Consider the following 24,138-nt stretch of genomic DNA (forward strand, 5'->3'; position numbering starts at 1 on the left):
AGTCAAGTGTGTCTAGAGGCTTTATTCATACCTATTTTCTTTTAGTCAGCATTGCTTCATAATGCCCTGGTTTCATGAATTAATTTTAATGGAATTAAACTTGAACAGCTCAAAATTATATAATTAATTTCATTCAGCTTCAATTAGAGTTACTAATTGAATCAAGCCTACTAGCATGACACCTGGCGGCAGTCAGCTACATAACAGTAGCAGCAAGAAAGTAGGACTCTGCTGAGGAGAGAGTCCCTGTGTAGAGCTACTAGAAAAATCTTTTCTATTGATCATCTCAGAAAGGCCTTGGGTTGACTGTGGCAGTGGAAAGATTTCAGAAGTTGTTTTAAAAAGTCAAGATTTTAATTGAAACTAACACATCTCAGGAAGGTTACGTTTTTCCTAGGATAATGCTGAGTAAATGTTACATAAATCTAGAACATGTTGGTTTAGTATGGTTCTAATTTATATTTTACTGCTATCTGAATACGGTTTTCCTTTCTAAAAATACTTAGCATTGAAGACCCAATTTTTTAAAATTCAGAAATCTTAGCCTCTGGACTTATTCCTGAGTGTCCATCTATTTTCATGTGTTGAAATGTATTTTATGGCAGAACTTTTCAATTGTGAAATCTCCATGGTACAGGAGAAATTTCTGCATGTGCAGAACTTTTTTTTTTTTTTTTTCCCTTCCACTGGAAATGTTAATACAGTTGACTAACAACTTCTGTTTGAATCTCTTTCCTTTCCTTGCTTCCATGGCTTGACATCATCTAGTTTTTCTTCCTTCTCTGATTCCTTTCTAATTGTATAGAACCCTCCTGATACTCTTCTTTTCATAGACTTACAGTTTTGGTGAGCCTATTCACTTGAATGACTTGGGCAGTCAAGTTTAGGAAGATAACTGTTTCAGCTATAACTTTGTGACTTGCAGATGTTCAAAACTAAACTCATCCACTAGACTGTTGGTTGGGCTATAGTCCATGAAGGTTGGGATGTGTTTTGTAATTGATTGTATATTCAACTGCATAATACAGTGCCCAAATATCTACTATATACAAATATATATTTTTATTTAAAAAATATATTTAAAAAGTATAGTTGATTTATAATGTGTTAATTTCTGCTGTGCCAACGTGCTCAGTCGTGGCCGACTCTTTGTGATCCCGTGTACTGTAGCCCACCATGTTCCTCTGTCCATGGAATTTTCTAGGCAAGAATACTGGAGTGGGTTACTATTTCCTTTTTCAAATTTCTGCTGTACAGCAGAGTGATTCAGTTATACATAGATACATATACAAATATGTATTTTATAAATTATTTTCCTGATCTCTAGGTTTTCCCAGTCAAATCTATTCTAAGACGACTCAGTCATCTCCAGCTATCATCTTCTTTGATAGACTGTGAATCCTCTAATTATTTTCTCACAGTTACCTCCTTTCCCATCTTCTTATCCAGGTGACAAAACTCTCATCAGTCTCCCTTTTAGTTTCCCTTACTCTGTTCTCCCTGTTAGATGCGTCCATCCTCCAGTGCTTCTTAAGGATTTAAGGACAGTTGAATCACCTGGGTCCCCCACCCCCAAATTAAAGTAGAATTTTAGGTTATGAGGCCCAGGAAACTATTTTTTAAGAAGTCCCCTGAGTGAGTTAAAGTACCCACTCCAGTGTTCTTGCCCAGGGACGGGGGAGCCTGGTGGGCTGCCGTCTGTGGGGTCGCACAGAGTCGGACACGACTGAAGCGACTTAGCAGCAGCAGCAGCAGCAGCAGGATTGAGAACCTCTGGTGTGTATAAGTTTGTTCATTTCCCCTATGTGTGGCTTTGATTAGACAGTTCATAAAGCTACCGTGCCTACTGTCACTTGTTTATCTTACTTTGAAATTAGGTCCAGATTTTTCACCTTGGCATGCAAATATCCATAGCATGTCCCTGTTCAGACTTTTCTTATTTCCTAATATCCCTCTTTAAGTAGTTCACAGTGCAGAAAATTTGAACTCTTGCCCAAGTGTCTGCTTTTGGAGTTTGCCCTGCAATTCTTTCACTTGGAATGGCTTTTCTCTCATCTCTACTTTGAGAATTCCTGCTGATCTTAAAGATTATCCAACATACACCATTTTCTATCATGCTTTTCTTGAGCTCTGAATTCTGTTGAGTATCTTCGTACTTTGAATCTCTTTAGTGCTCTAGACCTCTCATGACATTCATTTACCCTTGTGTTATAGTCAGCTTTTTGCTTATGTTCCCAATAAGACATTACTTTTCCTTACTCATTGGCTTCCTCCCTGGAGAACCCATAAACTCACAAATAAATCTCTCATCATCTTTGATGCTTTCCCTGCCACCCTTGCCCTCTAATGTGTGGACTCACTTCCATCCTTGGTAGAATTGTTACACATTTTTCTATCATGGCAGATCATTTGCTATGTTTTGATAACCTGTTTACAGTAATCTTAACAGACAGTTTTTACAGTAAAATGTTTCTTCAATGCTAGTCATAAAGTGCATGTGTGTGTGCTAAGATGCTTCAACCCTATGGGCTGTAGACTATCAGGCTTCTCTGTGCAAGGGATTCTCCAAACAAGAGTGGATTGCTATGCCCTCCTCCAGAGGGTCTTCCTGACCCAGGGACCAAACCTGCGTTTCTTGAGTCTCCTGCATTGGCAGGCATGTTCTCTACCATTAGTGCCGCTTCTGAAGCGCAGTCATAGAGTAGATGCTAGTAAATCTCTATTGAGTCAATAACGTAGGCAATGGTTAGTAGAGGTATTGTGCCTATTTCTTTAAATTATGGCAGATTTATAGAAGCATTTGGGAAAAAGGAAATCTATAAAAATGAAAACAGAAAAATATGTAACATTTAATGATAATACTTTTTTTTTTTTTTTTTTTTAGAAAAATGTGATAAAGAAAATACTGAGAGAGAGATAACTCAAGCTACCGATAGCTGCTTCACACATGGAGAGATGCAAGACCAGTCCATTTGGGGAAATTGTTCGGATGATGAACTCATCAGAAGTAAGTATTTTTGGAGAAAATTGGAGTGATTCAGGGACATAACTATAATAATATGCTCTCAGTTAATCATCTCATATAATTCTACTAGAAATCTGTAAATCAGCAACTTACCTGCAAGTGTTTTTCATGAGTCTTTTAAAATATAGAAGTAAAAGCAGTGTATAAATAATACTGTCTGCCGGCTTTCATCCTGTCTTTAAAAAGGAAGTATTGAGCTGAAAATTTTGAACTCCATCCTCAGAGAGATTTAGACAAAACTTAATTCCTTCTTGAGTAACAACTAAGCAGAAGTTGGACAATTCTACGTATAAACAGACAGTGAAACTAAAAAGATAGAGATGAGGTAGAGGACAGTGAGTAGTATTTTGGTAACGCATGTGGTCCCTGTTCTGGCCAAATGATTCCAAACTGTTTTTTCACAGTTAACACTTTTATCACTACTTAGCTTCTTTTTATTCTCTTCCTCTTCTTAAAAGTGCTCTGTAGAATATGTAATAAGCTTTGGTTTAGTTTTGTTTTACTCTGGGAATGTCCAGAAACACCAGTATCTTTTAAGTGCTATTCAGAATCCATGTTGATGGCAGGTTGTGCTTGTTCTGGCCGCTAAATTCCCCCTGGTGGATTCAAGATGAATTTGCCACATAGTTAAAGATTCTGTGTAGTGAATGTACATATAGAAAGAACACCACTGTGCTGTGCCATGCCTGGATGGCCTTAGGAGTACTACATCTGAAATTATCATTTATGGTAACCAAATTATCCATGTCACTTTTCAAATTTTCAGAGAAGACAGAGGAAAATTTTATTCTGGGAATCAAGTGTTACTTTACTTTTTTTTGTTGTTTTTAATTTAATTCTTCAGTTCAGACAACTCTATAATACTGAAACTTTTTTGTGTTACTTATTACATTTACTTTGAATAATTGAAACCAAATAGAAAAAAAGCAGGTAGAAGGAAAAACCAACTTTGTAGAAGAAAAAAAAAACAATAAAAACACTGTAGAAGGAGACGTAAAGTTTTCAAGCAAAAGCTCTAAAAGTGACTGTTTTAGTTTAATTTTAGAACTATTTGGTTTTTTACACTTTTCTACTGGGGAAGGGAATAGAAAGGAAGTGAAACTCAGAAATTAGGAGCAAGATTTATTCAGCTTTTCCAAAGAATCAAAAAAAATTATTTCAAGTAAATATTTATCTCCAAAACATATATTGGTCATCTTCTTTCTAAATGTTGACACTGCTATTGTGAAACTTAAGGGTTTGTGAGATACTAGCATATTTTATCTGTGATTTTTCAGCAACAAGAGAGCATGAGACAGGGTCTTACAGACAATTTTAACTTTACCTTTTGGGAGGCATGATTGTTTGCTTGTTTTTTTCCCCCTGTATTCATAGAATTTTAAGTATGTGTGTTTCATTAATTGATTTATTTCACCAGTTTCCCTTCCCAAGGCCCACACTTGGAAAAACATGAATAAGAACTCATAGGATAACAACTAAAATATAACCACCGTTGCATAAGGATATGGAGAGTCATGTTGTGTTAAAAAAAAGTCATGTTTTAGTGCTATTTGATGAAACTCATTTTAGCCGCAGTACTCACATCATTAAAGTGAATGGATTTAAAAGAGACTCCTCTCTCTTGTCTGTATTGATTATGGACAGTGATAAATATTGTAAAGTGCATGAAATAGTTTTTTTAATTGAGATAATGATGCAGCCTGTGTCATGGGGTACTGGAGTATTTGGGAACAACTGTCTAGGTACACATACTAACATACACTGAAAGAACCCAGAGAGAGAGATTTATTACCTCCTTTGAGAGAGTGGCTGGGAAAATTGACAGATGAATGGATATCAGAAGATAATGGCCAAAGACAGTAATGCTGCTCTTACTCAAAACATAAGTTGCCGAGAATTTCCACATATTTGTGGGTGACTTTGGATTATGAATTCTGATGACAGATTTCAGAAACTACATGTTTGTTATTTTCCCAGTCACACTTCTCTAGACAAAGGCTACTCTGTTGGGTCTACAGAAAAATTTGATATGTGGATTTTCCAAAATGGAACACTTTATGTCATCTTTAAAACCAACTCAAGCCTGGATAGCATCTGCAAGTTTGATAATCTGATAGCTTTTGCTGTTCCAACTCCCAGACACTAACGTCTGCTAAGCTAGCCTGACTTTCCATCTTTGGCTTTCCCCATTGAGTCCTTGGCCATCTCTGCGTCATTTAGCGTCTGTCTCTCTTAACCCTGCAGTTAGAGAGATGTGTGTTTTCCTCTTACTTCAGCATCTAGAGCATTTTTGGGGCCTAGTGCATCTTTTGTAATAACAATAGCCCTGGAAAGAAGGCTGTGGCTCAGAGCTGCATGGGGAGGAGGGGAACATCTGCGTGAGTCAGGCCTGGGCTGGCTCCTGTGCCAGGAGTCCTGTGCGGCTCCCTGAGCACCGTGGAAGAGGCGGACAGCTGGCTCTCATGGAATTGATTTTAGTTTCCCACTGTAGTGCGAGGTTAGCTGGATGGAGGGATCATCAGAAAAATAAGGCCGGCTGGGGTGTGGGAACATTTTCAAATGTGCAACCCACTCTTTTTCCAAGCTTCCATGGGACAGTTCAGCTGCATAAGCAAGAAGCAAAGGGGAGTGACTCTGCTGTTGAATACAACTTCTCTCTGTCTCTTCTTGAGAGTGGTGAGTGAGGGCTGGCAGCTAACATCTCTGTTGTCCCGGATGCCTGCTGCCTTTTTTGTTGGACATTTAAGGCATAATTTATAGGGGACTGTTAGCTGTCAGTGTGACGAGGCTGTTTTTACTTTTCTGAGAATAACTGGGCTCTGGAAAGTCAAGGGAGTGGCTGCTTTGGAAATTGTATTCTAATTAAAGGGTGTATTCTCAGGCCTCATAAACGAGATCCAAGCTGAGAATAATTTCCAAATTATTCCGTGAACTTTAACCCTGACCTCAGTGGACCACCCACTTGTGGCTCCCACTGGGTACAAGTTCTACACAGATTTCCAGCTATGTGTGCCTCCCCTAGTCCTTCTAGAAAACATCACAGGTGGCAGACCTGAGGGACTGTGCTCTCAAGGCCTGGATTTCAAGTCAGTTGTCCTTGAGTTGCTAACTTATTAGAATCCTTTCTTGAAGTTATAAATAAAGAGCAGAAATCCATATGGAATCAAACATTTCGAATAAATAGGCCACATACAATCTGGTCAGGGAATGTGCATTGTAGCTCTGTTTCTTATGAAATTTAAATTAAAAAGATATTTCCAACCACTGAAATTTGTTATTTAAAAAAAATCTAAATCAAATAAGTAAAGAATTAAAAACATAAGAAGGTTTTGTGAGGAAGTTTGGGAGAGTTTTGTTTTTTAATAATTTTTTTATTCTCTTTACAATTTAAAAGCCATTTGTATTCTGAGAAAAATATTCTGGTATTTAATTTCTGGAATGGGGCTTCCATTTTAGAATTTGTAAGAGTCTCTTTCTATGGCTAACACTGGCTTTTCCCCTCAGAGTAGCATATGTGGGACAGTATATAATTTGGAGCTATGCCTTATTTTAATAATCACTGGTCCTCTAATTTGGTGGAATAAATGTTGCAGTGAAGTGACATCCTCAATTAATACTAATTTTTCTATTTAATCCATAATATGCATAAACTGATAACAGGCAATAGGCAACATTTCATGTTTTAATTAGACTAGAAAAGGAATAGAAGTAACATTTTGATCTCGGTCTTTGGGGGGATTTTTAAGGTAGGAAGGAGTATATCTGTGAGTGTGTGTGCGTGTGTGTGTGTGTTACTGTACCTATACTCATAGGCATGAGTAAATTTTCCTTTAATTTAGGTCAAATTCTACTATTCTAATTATTTCCTATGGAGAGCTTACATTTTTCTTCTTTCTAAAGTGCCTCAGGTGTCTCAGATTTTTCTGGGTCTTTCTGAAAATTCTTATTACTTAACTTTATCGTTGGACATCACTTTTTACATAAACGTCTCCTAATTCTAAATGTCATTACTTCACTCCAGAAATTTTCCTTAGCTTCCCTTCCGAAATAAATTTCCCATTAAATGAAACTATTTTGCTCAGCTAATTCTCTCCTTTGTGATCTTGTAGAATTCCCATGATCTGAAGCAAAGTTAGAATGCTCTACTTAAATGGTAATCCCCATTCTATTTAACCCATTTATTCATTTTGAAGAGGTTTTAGTTCTCATAATAGTAAGCACTTAATTGGTCGTAAAACACAAGCCTCTCTCTCTAATTCACAATCGCCTCCTCTTTACTGAGCTTGTACGTCCTTCTACTTGAAATCCTCCTCTTGGCATCCGCTGAGTTTCCTCACAACATCCAGAGGCTCTGCTGTTAGGGACCCTCATTTCTTTTACCAGCCTTTGCTAACTTATTGCTGATCACCCATTAATGAATACCATTTCATTACACTAGAGAATGCTTCCTCTATGTAAAATACTGAAAAGCAGAGACTATTCAGGTGTACTGTTTATACTTAGAGCATTTTTAACTTTAAATGTAAGGAAAGAAAACTGAGAGGTTTGGATTTAAATCTTCTCAGTGGCACTCATGTTTGAACGCACATCACAGTATTATTTGGTTTTCTTTAGAATTCATTTTATACAGAAGAGGCATAGACAAGCTCTCCTCCCACCTCGCATAAGTACCACCCAATAGGACTGGGAAATATGGCTCTCCTGTTACGTTTCATAGTTAATTGGAGATTCTTGCCTTAATACTTCATGTTTCTTCACGTGGGAGTCCATATTTGGGAGCACGTCATGGTGACTTCCACCGTGCTCAGCGTTTACTCCTATTTGTTGCTCAGAAAAATTATCCTTTTTAATATGTTGACCAAATGGTTATGTAGCTACAGTTCAGATGCTTTAATTGTTGCTATAGAGAGGAACCTATAACCATCAGTTATTCCAAAACCAATTCATGGTTTGGTTTCAGGGTTGGGTGGATAACCATAAGCCATTTCTGATGGCTCCCCATATTGGTCGATGACAGCCATTTTAGACTGTTCTAGAATGGAGCTCAAGTTCCCTGACACACTTTTTCCTAGAGGTGCATTACTCCATGCTCATCTGGGTTCTGCCCTAAAAGCTAGGGAGAACCATTGTCCATGTTTTGTTTTAAGTACCTTAGGTTCAGGGTCCTAGAGAGCAATAGAAGCTGAATGCCAGAATCCAGACCCTGGATGCATCATTAATAATGGCATAGAGAAAGTTCCCTAAACTCTCTGAGATTGTATTTCTCATTTTTAGAATGTAGGTACTGATTCTATATACCTCATTGTACTATTTTAAAGGTTATATAAGAAAATGCATATTACATGTTGATTAGCACAGAGCTAAGTGGGTAAGCACTCAAGTGAATTTATCAGTTTTTATTATGATTGTTCTTGGGCCCAAGTATCAGTTATAAGGCTTTTTTCTCCACTCTCTGTGATGGGTTATGTGTCCAGACATACTGGGTACAGAGACCAGGTTTTTCTGAGACCATTAATACTTATGGCCATGACTGAGGCCAGCACAGTTGCTGCTACATGGTTTATGCTTAATAAATGTTTGATTACTTAAGTGTATTGAATTAATGAGAGGAGGGAAGAGATTCTTTACCCATCTTGCTTCTATTATTTCAGGTTTAAGGTCCTATGATGAACATTGTAAATCATTGCCTTTTTCCTTTTAATCCTTCTAACCCCCTTCTTAGGTAAGCTTCCCAGGTGGCTCAGTGGTAAAGAATCTGCCTGCCGTTGCTAGAGACGCAGGAGACAAGGGTTCTATCCCTGGGTATGGAAGCTCCCCTGGAGAAAGAAATGGCAACCCCCTCCAGTATTCTTGCCTGGAGAATTCCACGGACAGAGGAGCATAGCGGGCTGCAGTCTATGGAGTGGCAGAGTCAGGAATGACTGAGCACACACACACAGCCTTCTAACTCCCAAGCTACACCTGGTTCATTTAATTAACTTTCAAGTTCCACAGATGCTCTAATGATGTAAAGCTGTCAAGTCCTAAGTTTGACTGCTATTCATTGATAAGGCTCTTTTGAAGCATTCTAAGTGAACTGTGGCAGCGTTCTGGATAATGTGTATTGTCTGTGGAGGTGGTTAGGGATGACACTTTGGTTAGAGCCTTTCCCCCTATTCCTTATTTTTCTTGCCTATTTATAAGAAAAAGTCTGAGACTGCTTCAGTTCCCTTCCTTCCTTCGTTTTTCCTTTGCTTGCTTTCTCGTTAACTCTCCACCTCCTCCTGTCTCTCCTTTCTTGTTTCTTCTCATATTTCTCTCTGCCCTTCTCAGTTAGTTTTTGTTTTGTATCTATAAAATATATTTTTAAATTATTCTTAGATTCCTATTTATGTTATTTAATGTATTACTTCACTTTTCACTTTTCACCTTTATCAAATACCACGATTCATTCAGTTTCCATTTTACATCCTACTGCTCTTTTGTTAACGGAGAAGGCAATGGCAATGGCACCCCACTCCAGTACTCTTGCCTGGAAAATCCCATGGACAGAGGAGCCTGGAGGGCTGCAGTCCATGGGGTCGCTATGAGTCGAGCACGACTGAGTGACTTCACTTTCACTTTTCACTTTCATGCACTGGAGAAGGACATGGCAACCCATCCCAGTGTTCTTGCCTGGAGAATCCCAGGGATGGGGGAGCCTGGTGGGCTGCCGTCTATGGGGTTGCACAGAGTCGGACACGACTGAAGCGACTTAGCAGCAGCAGCAGCTGTCTTGTTAAAGATTAAGATTTTCAGATATTCCTAAAATCTTTTGATCTTTTTGAGGTGAGATGAGATGGTATTGAAGTACAAGTGGTAGACGAGGGCTCAGTGAGGAAACCAGACTTACTCTTTTTCCACTTGGGAGTTCATTGAACTAGAGGGAGGAGCTGAGGCTTGGGAACTAGTTTAGAGACCACCATGAAAATGCTAACCACTGAAGAAATAAATAACCTTCAGTGATCAAGACCATAAACACTGTGGTCTAGATAATTTTAGTTCTCAAACCTCAAACTTCCTGGGTCTGAACACTCTGTGAATTTATGCAGAGATTAATACTTGTACAATGTGTTACTATAATGAATTTTCAGGATTAGGAATCAAACTGTAACTTTGAAAACTGAATAAAAAATTGGTTACATTACGACGGGGTGCTAATAGTTTGCCGAAACTGTTGTGTTGGATACAGTGATGAATGATACAGAGTGGTCTCCGCATTCAGAATTTAGTCTGGTGGGAGAGACATACAGTTCATCTTGAAATGATAGTGTGTGTTTTGAATGCTATGATAAGTAACTGCAGGTGGCTTTGTGTTCACATTTGTGAAACATGCTCAGGTAGAGGAGGGTCCGAGGGGGCTTTCCAGAGGAAGTGATGTCTGAGATGACACCTGAAGGAGTGTGGAAGTAGGTGGATTCAGCTTCAGTCAGTAAGACATCTTGGGTAAGGGACTGGCAGGAGCTGGAAGGGAGACCAAGGTTTTAGTTTGGGCAAATGATAGTGGTAATGAAACGACAGTGGGGCAAAGGGTTTAAGGACATTGTCCAACGAGGGCTTCAGGTGATGGGTTGTGAATATCAAATAGGTAGGGAAAGAAGTAAAGACTGGAAGGATCTTCCAAATAAAAAAGAAAAACCAATGAGACTAATGAATCCCTGAAGATTTCTTTTTTTTTTTTTTAAGAAACAAAAGTAAGTATAGATGCAGTAAGTGAATGGGATAGGTGGAAACAGAAGACGGATAATGAGAATGGGAAATAGGAACTTAAAGATTTCTGCAGTGAAACAATCCCAGGTGAGGACAAAGGACTGAGTGTGAACCTGAGGATGGGTGGTGGAAATAGCTTTTCCTAAATCTAAGACTTCAATTGGGAAGAGGATTTGGAAGCTTCGTAAAAATTGCCATATTTGGCAAGTGAGAAAATAGAAATCCATGTTTCTACCAATCAACATGGCAGAGTTAGGGCTTTATCTGTGTTTTTCTTGCTTCTTAATCTCTTGGATTTCTCACAATAGCCTAGTGGCTTGGGATAAGGCAGTCACTTGGTTATCTCTGGGTCTTTGTTCCTTTGTGCTACCATCAGTCACCTGTTCTGAATGAATGCAGCTGAGGACTCTGAAATGAGTGAAAAATAATAAACATGATTTGAAGTTGCTGGTTATCTTTATTGGTAGATTCTAAAGAATCTTCTCCATCTAGTGAAAAGTGGTGGCTCAGATGGTAAAGAATCTACCTGCAATGCAGGAAACCAGGTTCGATCCCTGGGTCAGAAGCTCCCCTGGAGAAGGGAATGGCTACTCAATTCATCATTATTGCCTTAAAAATCACATGGACAGAGGAGCTTGGTGATCTACAGTTCATGGGATTGCCAAGAATCAGACATGACTGAGCGACTAACACTTTCACTTCACTTCAAAGGATTTCTCTATCTAGTAGACATACAGAATTAGAATTTAAAAAAAAGATAAAATTGATCAGTGTGTGTGTGTCAAATTAATATATGCGTGTATTTATTTATTTTTCTTAATGGAAGATGTGTCCTCACAATACTTATCTCTGGTAATGTGAAATTGAGTGAGGATATACTGGTGAAGAAGACTCTATTTAATATTGTGTATACTTTCTTCTGCATTGCATTTTTTCCCCATGAGGTGAATTATTTAATTGTATTAAAAGCAATAATATTTTAAAAAGAAAATTCTCCTGTGTAGCAAAAATGATGAGGTTAAGGGGCTGATTTCCCAAAGCTACATTAGATCCCAGTTACCTGTAGGAAATGCTCAGGTCACGGGTAAGCCAGGAGATTCAGCTTTCTTTAGGGTCTGAAGAAGACAGGACCAGCTATGTCATTTTGAAGGTGGAGAACCGTGTAAGATGAGACTGCAGGGCCCCTTGTGGAAGACTTGTTATGAATTTCACAATGGCAACCGCAGAGCATTAAACCAAATGCACGGGTGCTTTTAAACTTGTTGCTCAATGCTCTTGCATGGGTCACATGCCCATGAAGCTAGGCCAATGAAGCATTGCGAGAGCAAGGATTTAGTTCTGGTATGCAAAAAATATTACCTTGTACCCATTTTGTAATTTTTTAGTAAGTTTCTGAAATTCAAGAATGAAGGAGTTTTTTAGGACTCGTCACCTCCATTGATAAGTTGTTAGTCCCCTGCATGAGTAGCTCATATAGCTATAAAAACAGCTGCCAGAAAGAAGGGAGGCAGTGGTTCCCAGCTCTTATCCAGCTCTTGGTAAAGCTGACTTCAGCTTTACCAAGGCTCAGTGCTGAGAATGAGGGGCTGTAGCAGATTGATGGAATTCCCCTCCACTCCTTTCAGGAGCCCCATTGCTCTTCACCATAGCACAGCTGGGAGTCAATACTGTGACTTGTCCCATGATTCTTTAAAGAGTCCTTTAGGACTCAGTAGTAAATCTGAACTCCATGGTTCTCTACTGGAAACTGGATTCCTCCTAAGTCCCTGGGTTCTGTAGCAGGAGACACAGAAGTCAGGGAAATCTCTGTTTAAAACGCCCAGATGCTGGCATTAGAGGGTGAAATTGTATTAAGTGAACCAGAGAAGAAAATGGGTGGAGAAATTTGTTCTGCTTTGGCATGTTATTTAATTAAATACATTTTCCATGGTTCTTGAGAAAGTTCTCAAGATTGGGAGATTTAAGGAAAAAGATTCCCACAGTCTCAAATGTCACAAATAATTGATTCATGCTGATGTGATGATAATAAGACCATATGTCTCATCTTTGGATGCTGCCCATACATTGCTTGTCTCTATGAGAAGGATTCATTCATGTGTCATATATTTAGAGGCCTTCTTTGCAGGTTATCGTCTCTGTATTCTTTCAACATTACCAAGGTGCTGTTATAATCACAAAGTGGAATGATAATGTAGGTTGCGTCAGTGACAACAGCATGCCTAACGATAGTGTGATCTGGGTGTAATTAACATTGTCCTACGCGTCCTCTGAGTTAGACTTTTCTCATTGCACTTCCCCCATACGCAGTAAATTTTTAGAAGTCTTACCCAAATTGCTCTGAATAAGAAAACTTAGTACTGGGAATGTAAAATTAAACCCATATTCTTACATATTTAAGTCTTCAATATTTTTTACTTGAGCCAATTCAAAGGGGTTGACTTGAGGTCTGGCTTTTTGAAAAAGATCAAAAGCCATTCGGTGTTTATTTAGATATGCACAACTTGCCTTTTAATTTTTTAAACAAAAGATTCCTTTAAATTTATCAAATTTCAAAGACTATATATATGTATAATATAAGTATGGATATGAGTCTTTTTTTTTTTAATAGAGGATTGAATAATCCTTTTGTCATGAAATTGAAATTTGTTTGGACTCAGACAAACTAATTCAAGGAAGGGTGAACAGCTAATTTCAGGCTACAGAATCTTTTCATCATTTCAACTTTAAATTTGAGTCTAGTTGCCATCTGATGCCTGGAAAGGTGGTTGAGGGGTGTTGGTGGTACATTGGTCCTTGTGTAAACGTGTGTTGGGTATAATATTGTTGTGACTATTCATGCCTTCAGCTCTAGCTTCTAGCATAATCTATGCTTAGTTCAGTTCAGCTCAGTCATGTCCAACTCTTTGTGACCCCGTGGACTGCAGCACATATGGCTTCCTTGTCCATCACCAACTCCTGGAGCTTGCTTAACTGTTATCTTATTTGTCCTCTAAGTCAGGCTTCCCTAAGTTGACTGATGTAGAGCTTCTTTTAATTTCTTTGAAATCACATCATTTCTTGCCCATTTGAACTGTTTCACTCTAGCTATCTTACAAATATGGACACACCTTGGACCTTGCCACCGATGAGATCTACTCTATTCTAAGATTTTGAAATCAGAAATTAACTTTCTCATTTCTTCCTACATTTTACCTCAATTATGCCTAACCTGCTAACTATTTACTTTTCCCCCATAGTCTCTCATCTCCTCCTTCACTTCACCTGCCATTTTTTCATGGCCATTTTGGAGTTGCAAATGATCTTTTACTATCCCCTAAATTCTATGAACTTATACTGTATCTGCCTAACTTACACTGAAACTTAGATAGCTGACCATACCATCCGTCTTCTCACTTCATGTTCCAAGGGCTATGGATCATAGACCAGAAACGTTGTGTAGCAGGAAGAGGAGCTCTGTCTAAATGAAAGAAAGTGAAAGTGTTAGCTGCTCAGTAGTGTCCGACTCTTTGTGCTCCTGTGGACTATAGACACCAGACTCCTCTGTCCATGGAATTATCCGGGCAGGAATACTGGAGTGGATTGCTATTCTCTTCTCCAAGAAATCTTCTCGACCCAGGGATCGAACCTGTGGTCACCTGCATTGCAGGCAGATTCTTTACCGTCTGAACCACCAGGGAAGCCCGTGGTATAAATATGTGGTCTCTAATGTCAACTGATACATCTCTGCTACTACTAGATATACAGTTGCTGGTTGACTTCCGCTTGTGTTCTATCCTTGCCTTTTTATGACACTGTTTTATAAGGAATCAGATTATATCCTAATTCCTTCATCACTGAGACGTTGTAGGTTCTATTTAAGTATCAGCTCCTGGTACTCAAAACCAATTCTATATAGCTAATACCTTAGCCTACCTTAATCTGTCATGGAACAGTCGAAGACAGCTAAATTAGTCTTCTTATAGGTCACTTTTCTTAGTCCAGTGGTCTATTCTCAGTCCTTTTTTTTTTTTTTTTTTCTGTAAAATTTGACAGGACATGTTTCTAGTTTGAAATTCCTCTTCCTTCTGTCACTCTCTCCTGGCCTCTGTATTTATGACTGGCTTTCTTTTAGTCCCTAAGATGCTCTGAGTATCTTTGTTTATAGGCTTTTGCATTCCAGGTCTCCCTCCAGACTTCACTGTCACTTCCAAAAGGAGGCTTTCCCAGACCACTCAAACTGAAACGGGTTTCCCTATTTCTCTTAGTCCTTTTTCCTTCCTGATGCTTGTCACAATTCGTAATTGATTTTTGCTATTACATATCTAATGTTTGCTGGCTTTACATTGAATTCCCAGCAATTAGCATTACTCTAGGATAACAATAAGTTTTCAGTAAATTATTTTGGATGAACTGTAGTAATAAAATAAATTTTACTTTGTCCTCCACTTCCTTTCATGAACTTTCCTCCTAGCCAAAATATGCCTCTCGCTCTTCCTTCTACCTGTTGAGGATTTCCTTCTCCCAAGCTTCATGTGAGTTACCTATATTTCCATATCTCCAGCCAGACATCTGTGATTTCTCCCTTGTTTGGATTTGCAGAGTGTTTATCTTCTTCTCTCCTAAAGGACTCATTAATTTCATAGTTGTAGTGCCTGTGTGGATGGCCCTCTTCCCTGTCACTGAGCTGAAGGCTCCTTAAAGGCAGAATTGGCATCTCACTCAGTTTTGTAGCCCTCACCATGTCTAGCCCAGGGCCATGCATGAGAGTCGGTTCCCAGGACGTACATGTTAATTGTTGAATAAATGAAAATCGGTACCTTTTGACTATACTTAGCTTCTCTGTAGGAGACTGACAGCTTTGAATTGGTTAAGCTCTAGTAATTTGTCTTAAAATGTGGACTGACTATCTCTGCTTCTCTTAAGGAGCTAATTTCTCAGTCTACAGTTCATGCATATCAAAGAATGCTTTTTATTAGTTATATTAACAATGTTATTACTTAGAGCTTTTCACAGTTAATGAAATTTTTTTCATATTCATGATCTAACTTGGCCTATCAGCAACTTTATCAGGCAGGTGGAGTAAATATTATTACCTGTAGATGACATTGAGCTCAGAAAAGTCAAGCAGTGTGCCTAGGGCTGCAGAGCTGATCTTCAGAGTACCTAGCAGTGATTCTCACGTGGGGGTGGAGCAGAGGGAAGGCTAAGGACTATGCTGTTTGTGGTTCTCTAGAGAATGCATTAAAATCACAGGGGGAAATGGCAGTTTTCCCAGATTATAAACTTATTCCAAACTGAAAATTCTAATTCATTTCCTAGTTGATATTTATTGCCATTCTACCACTATAAATGATATGACTGCATCCTGCCTTTGTCTTAGGTCAGGAAAAAAGTTGGGAAAATTGCAACCTACTGTACTCCTTTGGAATGTCATCTTTGTTAAATGCAAGACAATTGCTAGGCTTAATATATACTTGACATGTTAGGAAAATGGCTTCTTTAATTTTCAGAACTATTTACTCATTGCCTCCATGAAAACTTGTTCTCATTCCAAGAGATAGGCAGAGAGTCTTGGCATCTGCCATTCATTTTGTGGTATGAATATAGGCATTTTCCTATTGCAGGAAAAAAAAAAGATCTTAATAATGGAAGCTGAACATCTGGGGGATGTGGATGGGCGGGAATATGATTCTACAGTCATACTCCTGTGTGCAAAGCAGTGGTTCTCATCTCCACATTAGCTTAAAAACAGGCCCCACTCCAGACCAATGACCTCAGAATCATTTGGGAGTAGGGTCTGGGCAATCATAACTATTAAAAGCTCCCCAATTAGTTCTGAGGCACAGCTCAGACTTAGAACTTTTAAAGTTTTCGATCAGATGTGTTGCCCTACAACAAATAAGCTTGTACAGTAAGCTGAAAATTAGTTTTTACATTTAAAGACTTTTTTTTTTTTTTTAAGTTGTGACTCTAAAACCCAGAGGATCTGATGGATATGGCTGCCTACTGGGGAGAGCCCAGGTGCTGGCCACTTGGCTTAGCCTTTGAGGAAGTTGTTTTCTCGAGAGATGTTCACATCGTTCAGAATGTGTTTCTTCTAATTTTGCTATGTAACACTTTAAGTTTTATAACGCTGGTAAGAATGATTATAATTTATACATGTAGCCTTGTTAACTGGCACAATGAAAAGACTTTAAAATTTGTGACAGTAAGGCATTATGGTGTATCTTAGTAATCTTGACATTTATTAAATCAAAATCAAGGTTTATATTATGTGGATCAGGTATTTCAAGTTTGAAAACCCTTTTGCCTGTTTTTTTCTGAAGAATTACAAATACTTGTGTCTTTCATCTTCTTTAGACACTCAGTCCTGAATTAGAATAAGCTGTCATTTTTAGTTAAAAATTTCTGAAATAAGCAGCCTTCCAAACACTGTATCAAAATGTTTGTAAATATACTGGAAAGAATATTTCCATGATAATTATAGCTAGAATTTGTTCTTTGAGTAGAGCAAAGTCTCTTGTAATGGAGATACAGTTTACCTAAGAGTCATATTAATAAGTAAAAAAAAAATCAGCTTTTTGAATAATATATGAATTCATATGGTATCAGTGGTATCTTTGCATTTGGGACAATACATAATTAGTTTTAATTCTCTTTGAGAGGGAGATGTGCATGTTAAAATAAATTGCTGATGAAGCTATACTTTGGAGAAGACTGTATTTCAAAACTTTGTGCAATATCAGCTATTTCTTTCAATGATATGGGAGTGTAGCCTCAGACTGAGAAGATTTATTGGGGGCAGTTTCAAACCATTCTTAGTATATAAAAGTTCACACTTTGCTACTTAGAACTGGGCACCATAAAGAAGAAGAATAGCAAATATTTATAGCCCTGCTTGGAAAACATTAGTTCTATACAACTTCTGGCACCATTGTTTGTAGCCAATAAACCAAATAATAATCATTTGCTTGTATAAAAATAATCAGTATCACAATATTTAAGCATTCAAAAGGGTTTGGTTATATAGTTATTATGAGTTAACTCTTTACAAAGTACTGCATAATAGACCTACTGCAGAAAAATAAGCACTTACAGAGTAAGAAAACTTAGATTTGTACAATAAATATATTCTGAGGGAGGAAAGAAGGAATAGAGTTTGGAATAAATTGACTTTATTGAGTAAAAATGAAGAAACTGCCTCTGTGGAATGAACTATCTTACTATCAGGAATAAATATTCCATACTTACACAGTAGAAAACCTAATCATTCTAACCTTGACGGACTTTGTTCAAAGGTTTCAATTTATCTTGGACTTTAATCAAGTTATAGTATACCTAATATATATAGTAGAAGATCCTATGCAAGCGGTTTACCATCAACTCAATTTTTTGAGACACATAAATAAAATATTTCACTTTCATCATCATTATTTTAAATATGTTCAAGAGTTTTCTTCCTGAGAAATGGATTCCATTACGTAGCCAAAGATTCATCACTCTGCTCCTCATTGTTTTTCTCAGGTTTGCTTATTTTGATAAACACTGAGTTCATGATCAGCTCCTTGTCCCCATTAAGCCTACAGAAAATGACGGGTTTGTTACAATACTCACTGGGAAGAACTCTTCAATTTAGTTTGTTTTTCTGGTGACATCTACAGTGTTAAAGTAAACATATTTATGTGGAACCATTCAGAGTGCATATTTAATGTGCTAAAAGCACAAACATGTGGGAGTATTCATTTTCTGCATTTTTTTTTTAACTAAAAACAAACAAAAGCCCAACCACTACTTCTTGGACCTAAAAAACAAACTAGGATAACTTAGCTCACAGAGTCAGAATCTACAGTTCTGACAGGCTGAGTAGCTGCGATTATAGTTTGGCCAGTAATAATGACAGATTTTAGTGTCCATTTTAGTGTATGAAACAGTAAATTACAATGAGTTGAAAAATGGATAGTTTAGAGTCCTGGAATAACATTTCTTGAGGGGGTAAGGGTGACGTTGTTAAATCATTTCAGGATAGTTGTATTCTTTTCCCTTTTAGTTGTAGGTGTAGTGTTGTTTTTACTTCTTTGCATATTAATACAAATGTGAAAATAGTGTGGATGTTCTGTTGGAAAAGAGGCTTATTACTATGTACATCTTCACCCTCAGTGTATATCTATGATTTTTTTTTTGGCACACGATATTAAAACTTGGTCCTTTGGCTGGGGTCTGGGGGTGGGGTGTGGGGGCGGAAACTTAGTTCCTTGCAGAATGTTATAAAGAAGTTTCTTTATTTAGATGACTTAATTTGTATAAGTCTTCATAAGGGCTGCTTCAATTTTGAGAGTTTCCAGTTAGTCGGGCTTGATGGAATCCATTCTAGTATGCCTTGCAAACTAACCCTGAAATCTCACATACTATTAATGATTATGTATGAAGACTTTGGAAGAACTAGAGGTATAACTGATGATGGATATAAACATGGCATAGTGGTTTTTTTTAAAGTCAAGGAAAGTATATATTTGGCAAGCCAGTTAGCTTGGCTCCCAAATTCTCAATAGACAAAGCATTTGGAGGAAAGTGAAAATGCAGTAATAGTCAAAATCTTGACTGATTTGTCTCCCAGTTCCATCTTGACAAGAGTGCGCCTTCTGGTAGTAAAGCAGCAGCATGTAACAGTGGTGCTCAGAGAAAAGCTGTGTATGTGTGTAGAACAGTAAGGGGTGGAGTCCTGTGATTTGGATTCTAATCTTGCCCAAAACCCATTAGCTGTGTGGCACTGGGGAAGTCACTCACCATCCAGCTTCAGCTTCTGCATCTCGAGAATATAGATGGAAGGAGTACCTTCCCTCACTACCACATGAGGTTGGTGAAGGGTCAAACATGGAAATCGAAATAGAAATATGAAGTCTAAGTTTATAAGTGAGTATTATATAATAATGATGAGAGTAACTAGTCCCTGGGTTAAAGGTCAAAACACAGGACCCCTTTGAGTTATGCCTTGAAAAGCATGGAATCTCTTCTGTAATTGCATTTTTAGGCTAATCCAGAAATATATTAAGTTAGAGGACCAGGAAAAAAAAAAAATGGTGTGTGATTCTCTGGATTCTCTCACTGGTTATCCTGGAGCAGGGGGAAGAGACAAGTTACTCAACACCTTGGCCTCTTTCATATGACCCTAAAAATAACTACCCAAAACAAATCATCAGAAAATGTGCACTGCACAGATCTTTCTTATCTTTAAAACTGAATATTAATTTTAAAATAAATGAAGCCTCTCAATCAGATAAGAAATATACACAAGAGAATGCTGTGCTATGTCTAGGCGCTCAGTCATGTCCGACTCTTTGCAACCACATGGACTGTAGCCTGCCAGGCTCCTCTGTCCCTGGGGATTCTCCAGGTTGGAATATTGGAATGGGTTGCCTTGCCCTCCTCCAGGGGATATTCCCAACCCAGGGATTGAACCCAGGTCTCCTGCATTGCAGGCAGATTCTTTACCAACAGACTTACCAGGGAAGCCCCATACAAGAGAATATTCTTCTACAAAAAGAATAGTCTTTTTGTCTTTAGTTCCTGGTACTACCTCTTGTATTAGTGTTTTCAGTATAAAATGGTGCTTCTACCTATGTTACTAATCAATTGGAATTCACTTCTGTGTGGATTTATGTGCTTAATAAATGGAATTCTGACTTATCTTAATGCTAAATTAACTACTTTAAAAATGGGAACCAATATGCAAATACAAAGATACCAACCATGTTCAGCTTTAACAAGTGTTAACATTTTGCCAAATTTCCCTGAGTCTTTTTCAGTTCATTTTAAAAAATAAAACATGTTTTGTTCAACATGGCACATTGAACATATATCCCTTTCTCTTAGGAAATATCCCTTAAATGATAGTAAATTAATAATAATATTTAAAAAGACATGAATTTGAGGAGATAGAGAACAGACAAGGATACAACAGTGGATCAGGAATGTTAATTTTCTGGAACATGGAAAGGAGATGGAAAAATAATATCTGACTTAGGAGCACTGAAAGCCCCAACCAAGTGTCACTTACTCTTATGATGCAGTACAACATTTATTACCCACTAAAAGCTTAAGATTTTGGAGATACCAGGGCTCTTGGAGTCTGGGGTTAAATTTGGACTGGGGAAGAAGAGAGCAAGTGGAAAGTGTGCATACACAAAGCTTAGACCGTCAGATCCCTCCCCGCTCTGAATCTGAGCAGCTGTGTTACCCCCACTCCCACCCTCACAAACAACGAAAGAGTGATGCACTGGAGAATTCAAACCAGGGAGGCCCCAGACCCTGGGCACCCGGCATAGCAGAGCACAAGGGCAAGTGACTTACTGGCCACAGGGTGCTTGTTGACAGTCAGCTCCCTGCATGACAAGACGGACACAGTCCCAGCCTCCTTTCCCCTTAATCATTGATGGTCATGAACCAAATATTACAGACCAGAGAAAAGTACTTATTTCCATATTTTCTTCTGTTCATTAGTTTTCCAATTTTGGGGGGAAAAAAACCAGATTTCATCTTACCTCCTGTGAGCTACCTACCACAGTCACTAGTGCGTCCCTCAGCTGTGGACCTTGTTAGATTAGTCATTGTTGGCTGTGCATGGAAGAGTGCTCTACTACCACCCCTTCAGGTTAATCTTGCTCCCAATGAATGTCTATGTTTATGGTGTCATACCTTCTCCCTGCCTCATCTTCTTTCTCTAGAAAAAGAAGAACATTTTAATAACCATGTTAATAGATATTATCTAGGTGGCTTAGATTTTAAATGACAAGGTCATAATGAGGTAGATACTTAAACTGATGCCTTTTCAAGATTGTTTTCTATCCACCATGTCGTATATACATTGTTTTTCTACATGTTGATAGTGAATCATGGATTTATAGTCTTATTAAAGTTAGGGAAGATACCTTGGAGTTCAGTGCGTTCATTCTACCTCTGTTTTCTCAGTAAGCAGAAAGAAGTAAACGTTTTTTCCAGAGGTAATCAACTAGTTAGTGTCAGAAGCTGGGGTATAATTTTGAAAATTATCTTTGATTATCAATGAAAATATCTGGTTACCCCTTGCGATTTGTAAACTGCAGTGTGGGATTTGAAAGTCCATATTAATAGAAAATAATTACTAGACATTAAGAGAAATTTTAAGGGCCCCTGGTAGATAAACTTATTCAACACACTGTCCAATTGCCCATTTTGGTCTTCCTTAAGAGTTTGCCTTCATGATAAAAATTGCTTTTGGTGAGCATTCTACCTATCTGTGGTTCTGTTAGGAGAAGCACGCTGATTGAAACCGCCCACCTTGGCCAGGCACCATAGTAACCATTTGCACAGTTGTTTTATGACAGGAGACCCTGATAAGGAATACAGAACTAATAAGCCACCACCAACTGGAAGAGTTCGGGAAAAGTCGAAAGGAGACACCGCGTGTCTGTCCACTTCCCAGAACCCCTCTCACTAGCATCCATCTTGGCCGAGTGATGCGTGCACCACCAAGAAAGACTCTGAATTAGAATGATTGTCCAAAGACCACCCAGAAACTAAACCCATCACCACAAAACCTGAGACTTTGAGCCACGCGCAGAGCAGTTCTCCTGGGTTCCCTTACCCTACTGCTCTCCACCCGGGTGCCCTTTCCCAATAAAATCTCTTGCTTTGTCAGCACATGTGTCTCCTCGGAAAACTCATTTCTGAGTGTTAGACAAGAGCCCAGTGTCGGACCCTGGAAGGGGTCCGCCTTCCTGCAACAGTTCCAGTATTAAATTTCAGATTCTCCAGTGGAGTATGCAAGGCAAAAGACAGGAGAATCCCTGGAGGAAGAGTGTGCTTTCTGAAACCTCACCAAGATGTTACTAAAGCGTGTATATTGTTCAAATAAACCCTGTAGAGTTAGAAAAAGGTTGAGACATACTGCTTGAGAATTGTGTTTTAATTGAGTAATGGAATCTGATTTAGGGAATTGGAATAAAATATGAAGATAAGTACAAATCAGAGTGATAGAATTATTTCTAAAATCTGAGCAGATATATAAGGATAGTAGCAAGATTCCCTCACAACCATTCATTTTACTGTTAAAGAACTTCAAATAATTCATGCTATTCTCTCTAGCCTCAGAACAATTTTCACCCAATTTCAAGATAAATAGATTTACACATTTCAGGGAAATGGATTTATGTGTTTCTTTCTTGGCAGGTAATTACAGGATAAGATTTCTATAAATGTTTCCTAATATTCCAAATTGTTGTTTTATTTTACATTTATATACAGTTGATGGCCCCTTTATGTAACTTTCTAAGAACCCTTTTATTGAGAGTGTCTTGATTCATAGTTTTAAGCCAACTTCTGGTCAGTTACACTGAGAGTGGTCTTATCAGTGAATAATTTATCATAATAATGGCTTATATAGTAAAGAAGCATAATATCTAGAAAACTATTGCCAGGAATTTTTCATGGAAGCACAGTTTATGATTTTTCTAATATATTTGTTTATAAATTGAGTTACACAATAAATACGTGGTCCAAAAGGCTGTGCAAATATTCTCCAGCCACTCTGCTTCCCGTCAGTTCAGCAGTGTGCTGAGCCCTCTTCTACTTCAGGGTTTGTCACAAATTGTTAGCCTGGCCTGGAACCCCATTAATCTTTGCAAGGCCCTGTCCCCTTCAGATCTCTGTGGAAATGCCATTCCTGGGTATCCAGACCAAAATATTTTCCCTTTTTGTTCTCTCCGATAATAGTAGTTTTCTTTTATAGCACTTACCATCATTTCAACTTGCATAGTCTATGTCTTATTTGTCATTTAATGTTTAGTCTCTTTTTTCACCTCTGTTTAGTCCCAGCACTTTAACCCACTGTTTTATCTTCAAGTGCTAAGATAACAATCTTAGTTTTGGGTGTTTTTTTTTTTTTTTAGTTCCAGTTATTATCTGCATATTTTTGTCTACTGTTGGAAACAGAACATCATTCTTTTGATTAAAATAATACAAGGTCAGTGGTGATGAACAAACTTGACATTCTCATTTTTCCAGTTCTTGTAAATTATAGACACTAAATGGCTGTATAAAAAAATGTGTGTGGGATAGCTGTGGAGCTTTGGAGGATAAACACAGTTGCTACAGGTTCTAAAAATCATCGGGATTAAGTAGACGAAGCCTTATCAGAGGGGTCTGGGAGAAGGCAGTTGTGCTTGTTGTTGTTCAGTCATTAAGTCGTGTCTGACTTTTTGTGACCCCATGAACTGAAGCATGCCAGGCTTCCCTGTCCTTCAGTGTCTCCTGGAGTTTGCTCAAACCTGTGTCCATAGAGTCAATGATGCCATCCAACCATCTCATCCTCTGTCGCCCCTGTCTCCTTTTGCCCTCAATCTTTCCCAGCATCAGAGTCTTTTCCAATGAGT

At 38.2% G+C, this 24,138-nt stretch overlaps 1 protein-coding gene across 2 annotated transcripts in view; it reads left to right on the forward strand.

The window, feature by feature from the left end:
- The window catches only part of MDFIC (MyoD family inhibitor domain containing), a 97,155-nt gene that overhangs the window by 18,580 nt on the left and 54,437 nt on the right, over nt 1-24,138 (forward strand). For both annotated transcript variants that reach the window (XM_070369580.1, XM_070369579.1), the window contains exon 3: nt 2,885-3,007. In XM_070369580.1, the coding sequence (XP_070225681.1) occupies nt 2,885-3,007 (123 nt within the window). The remainder of the gene's footprint in view (nt 1-2,884; nt 3,008-24,138) is intronic.

This window comes from Bos mutus, chromosome 4 (genome assembly GCF_027580195.1).
Source record: "Bos mutus isolate GX-2022 chromosome 4, NWIPB_WYAK_1.1, whole genome shotgun sequence".
NCBI classification, from domain to species: Eukaryota; Metazoa; Chordata; class Mammalia; order Artiodactyla; family Bovidae; genus Bos; species Bos mutus.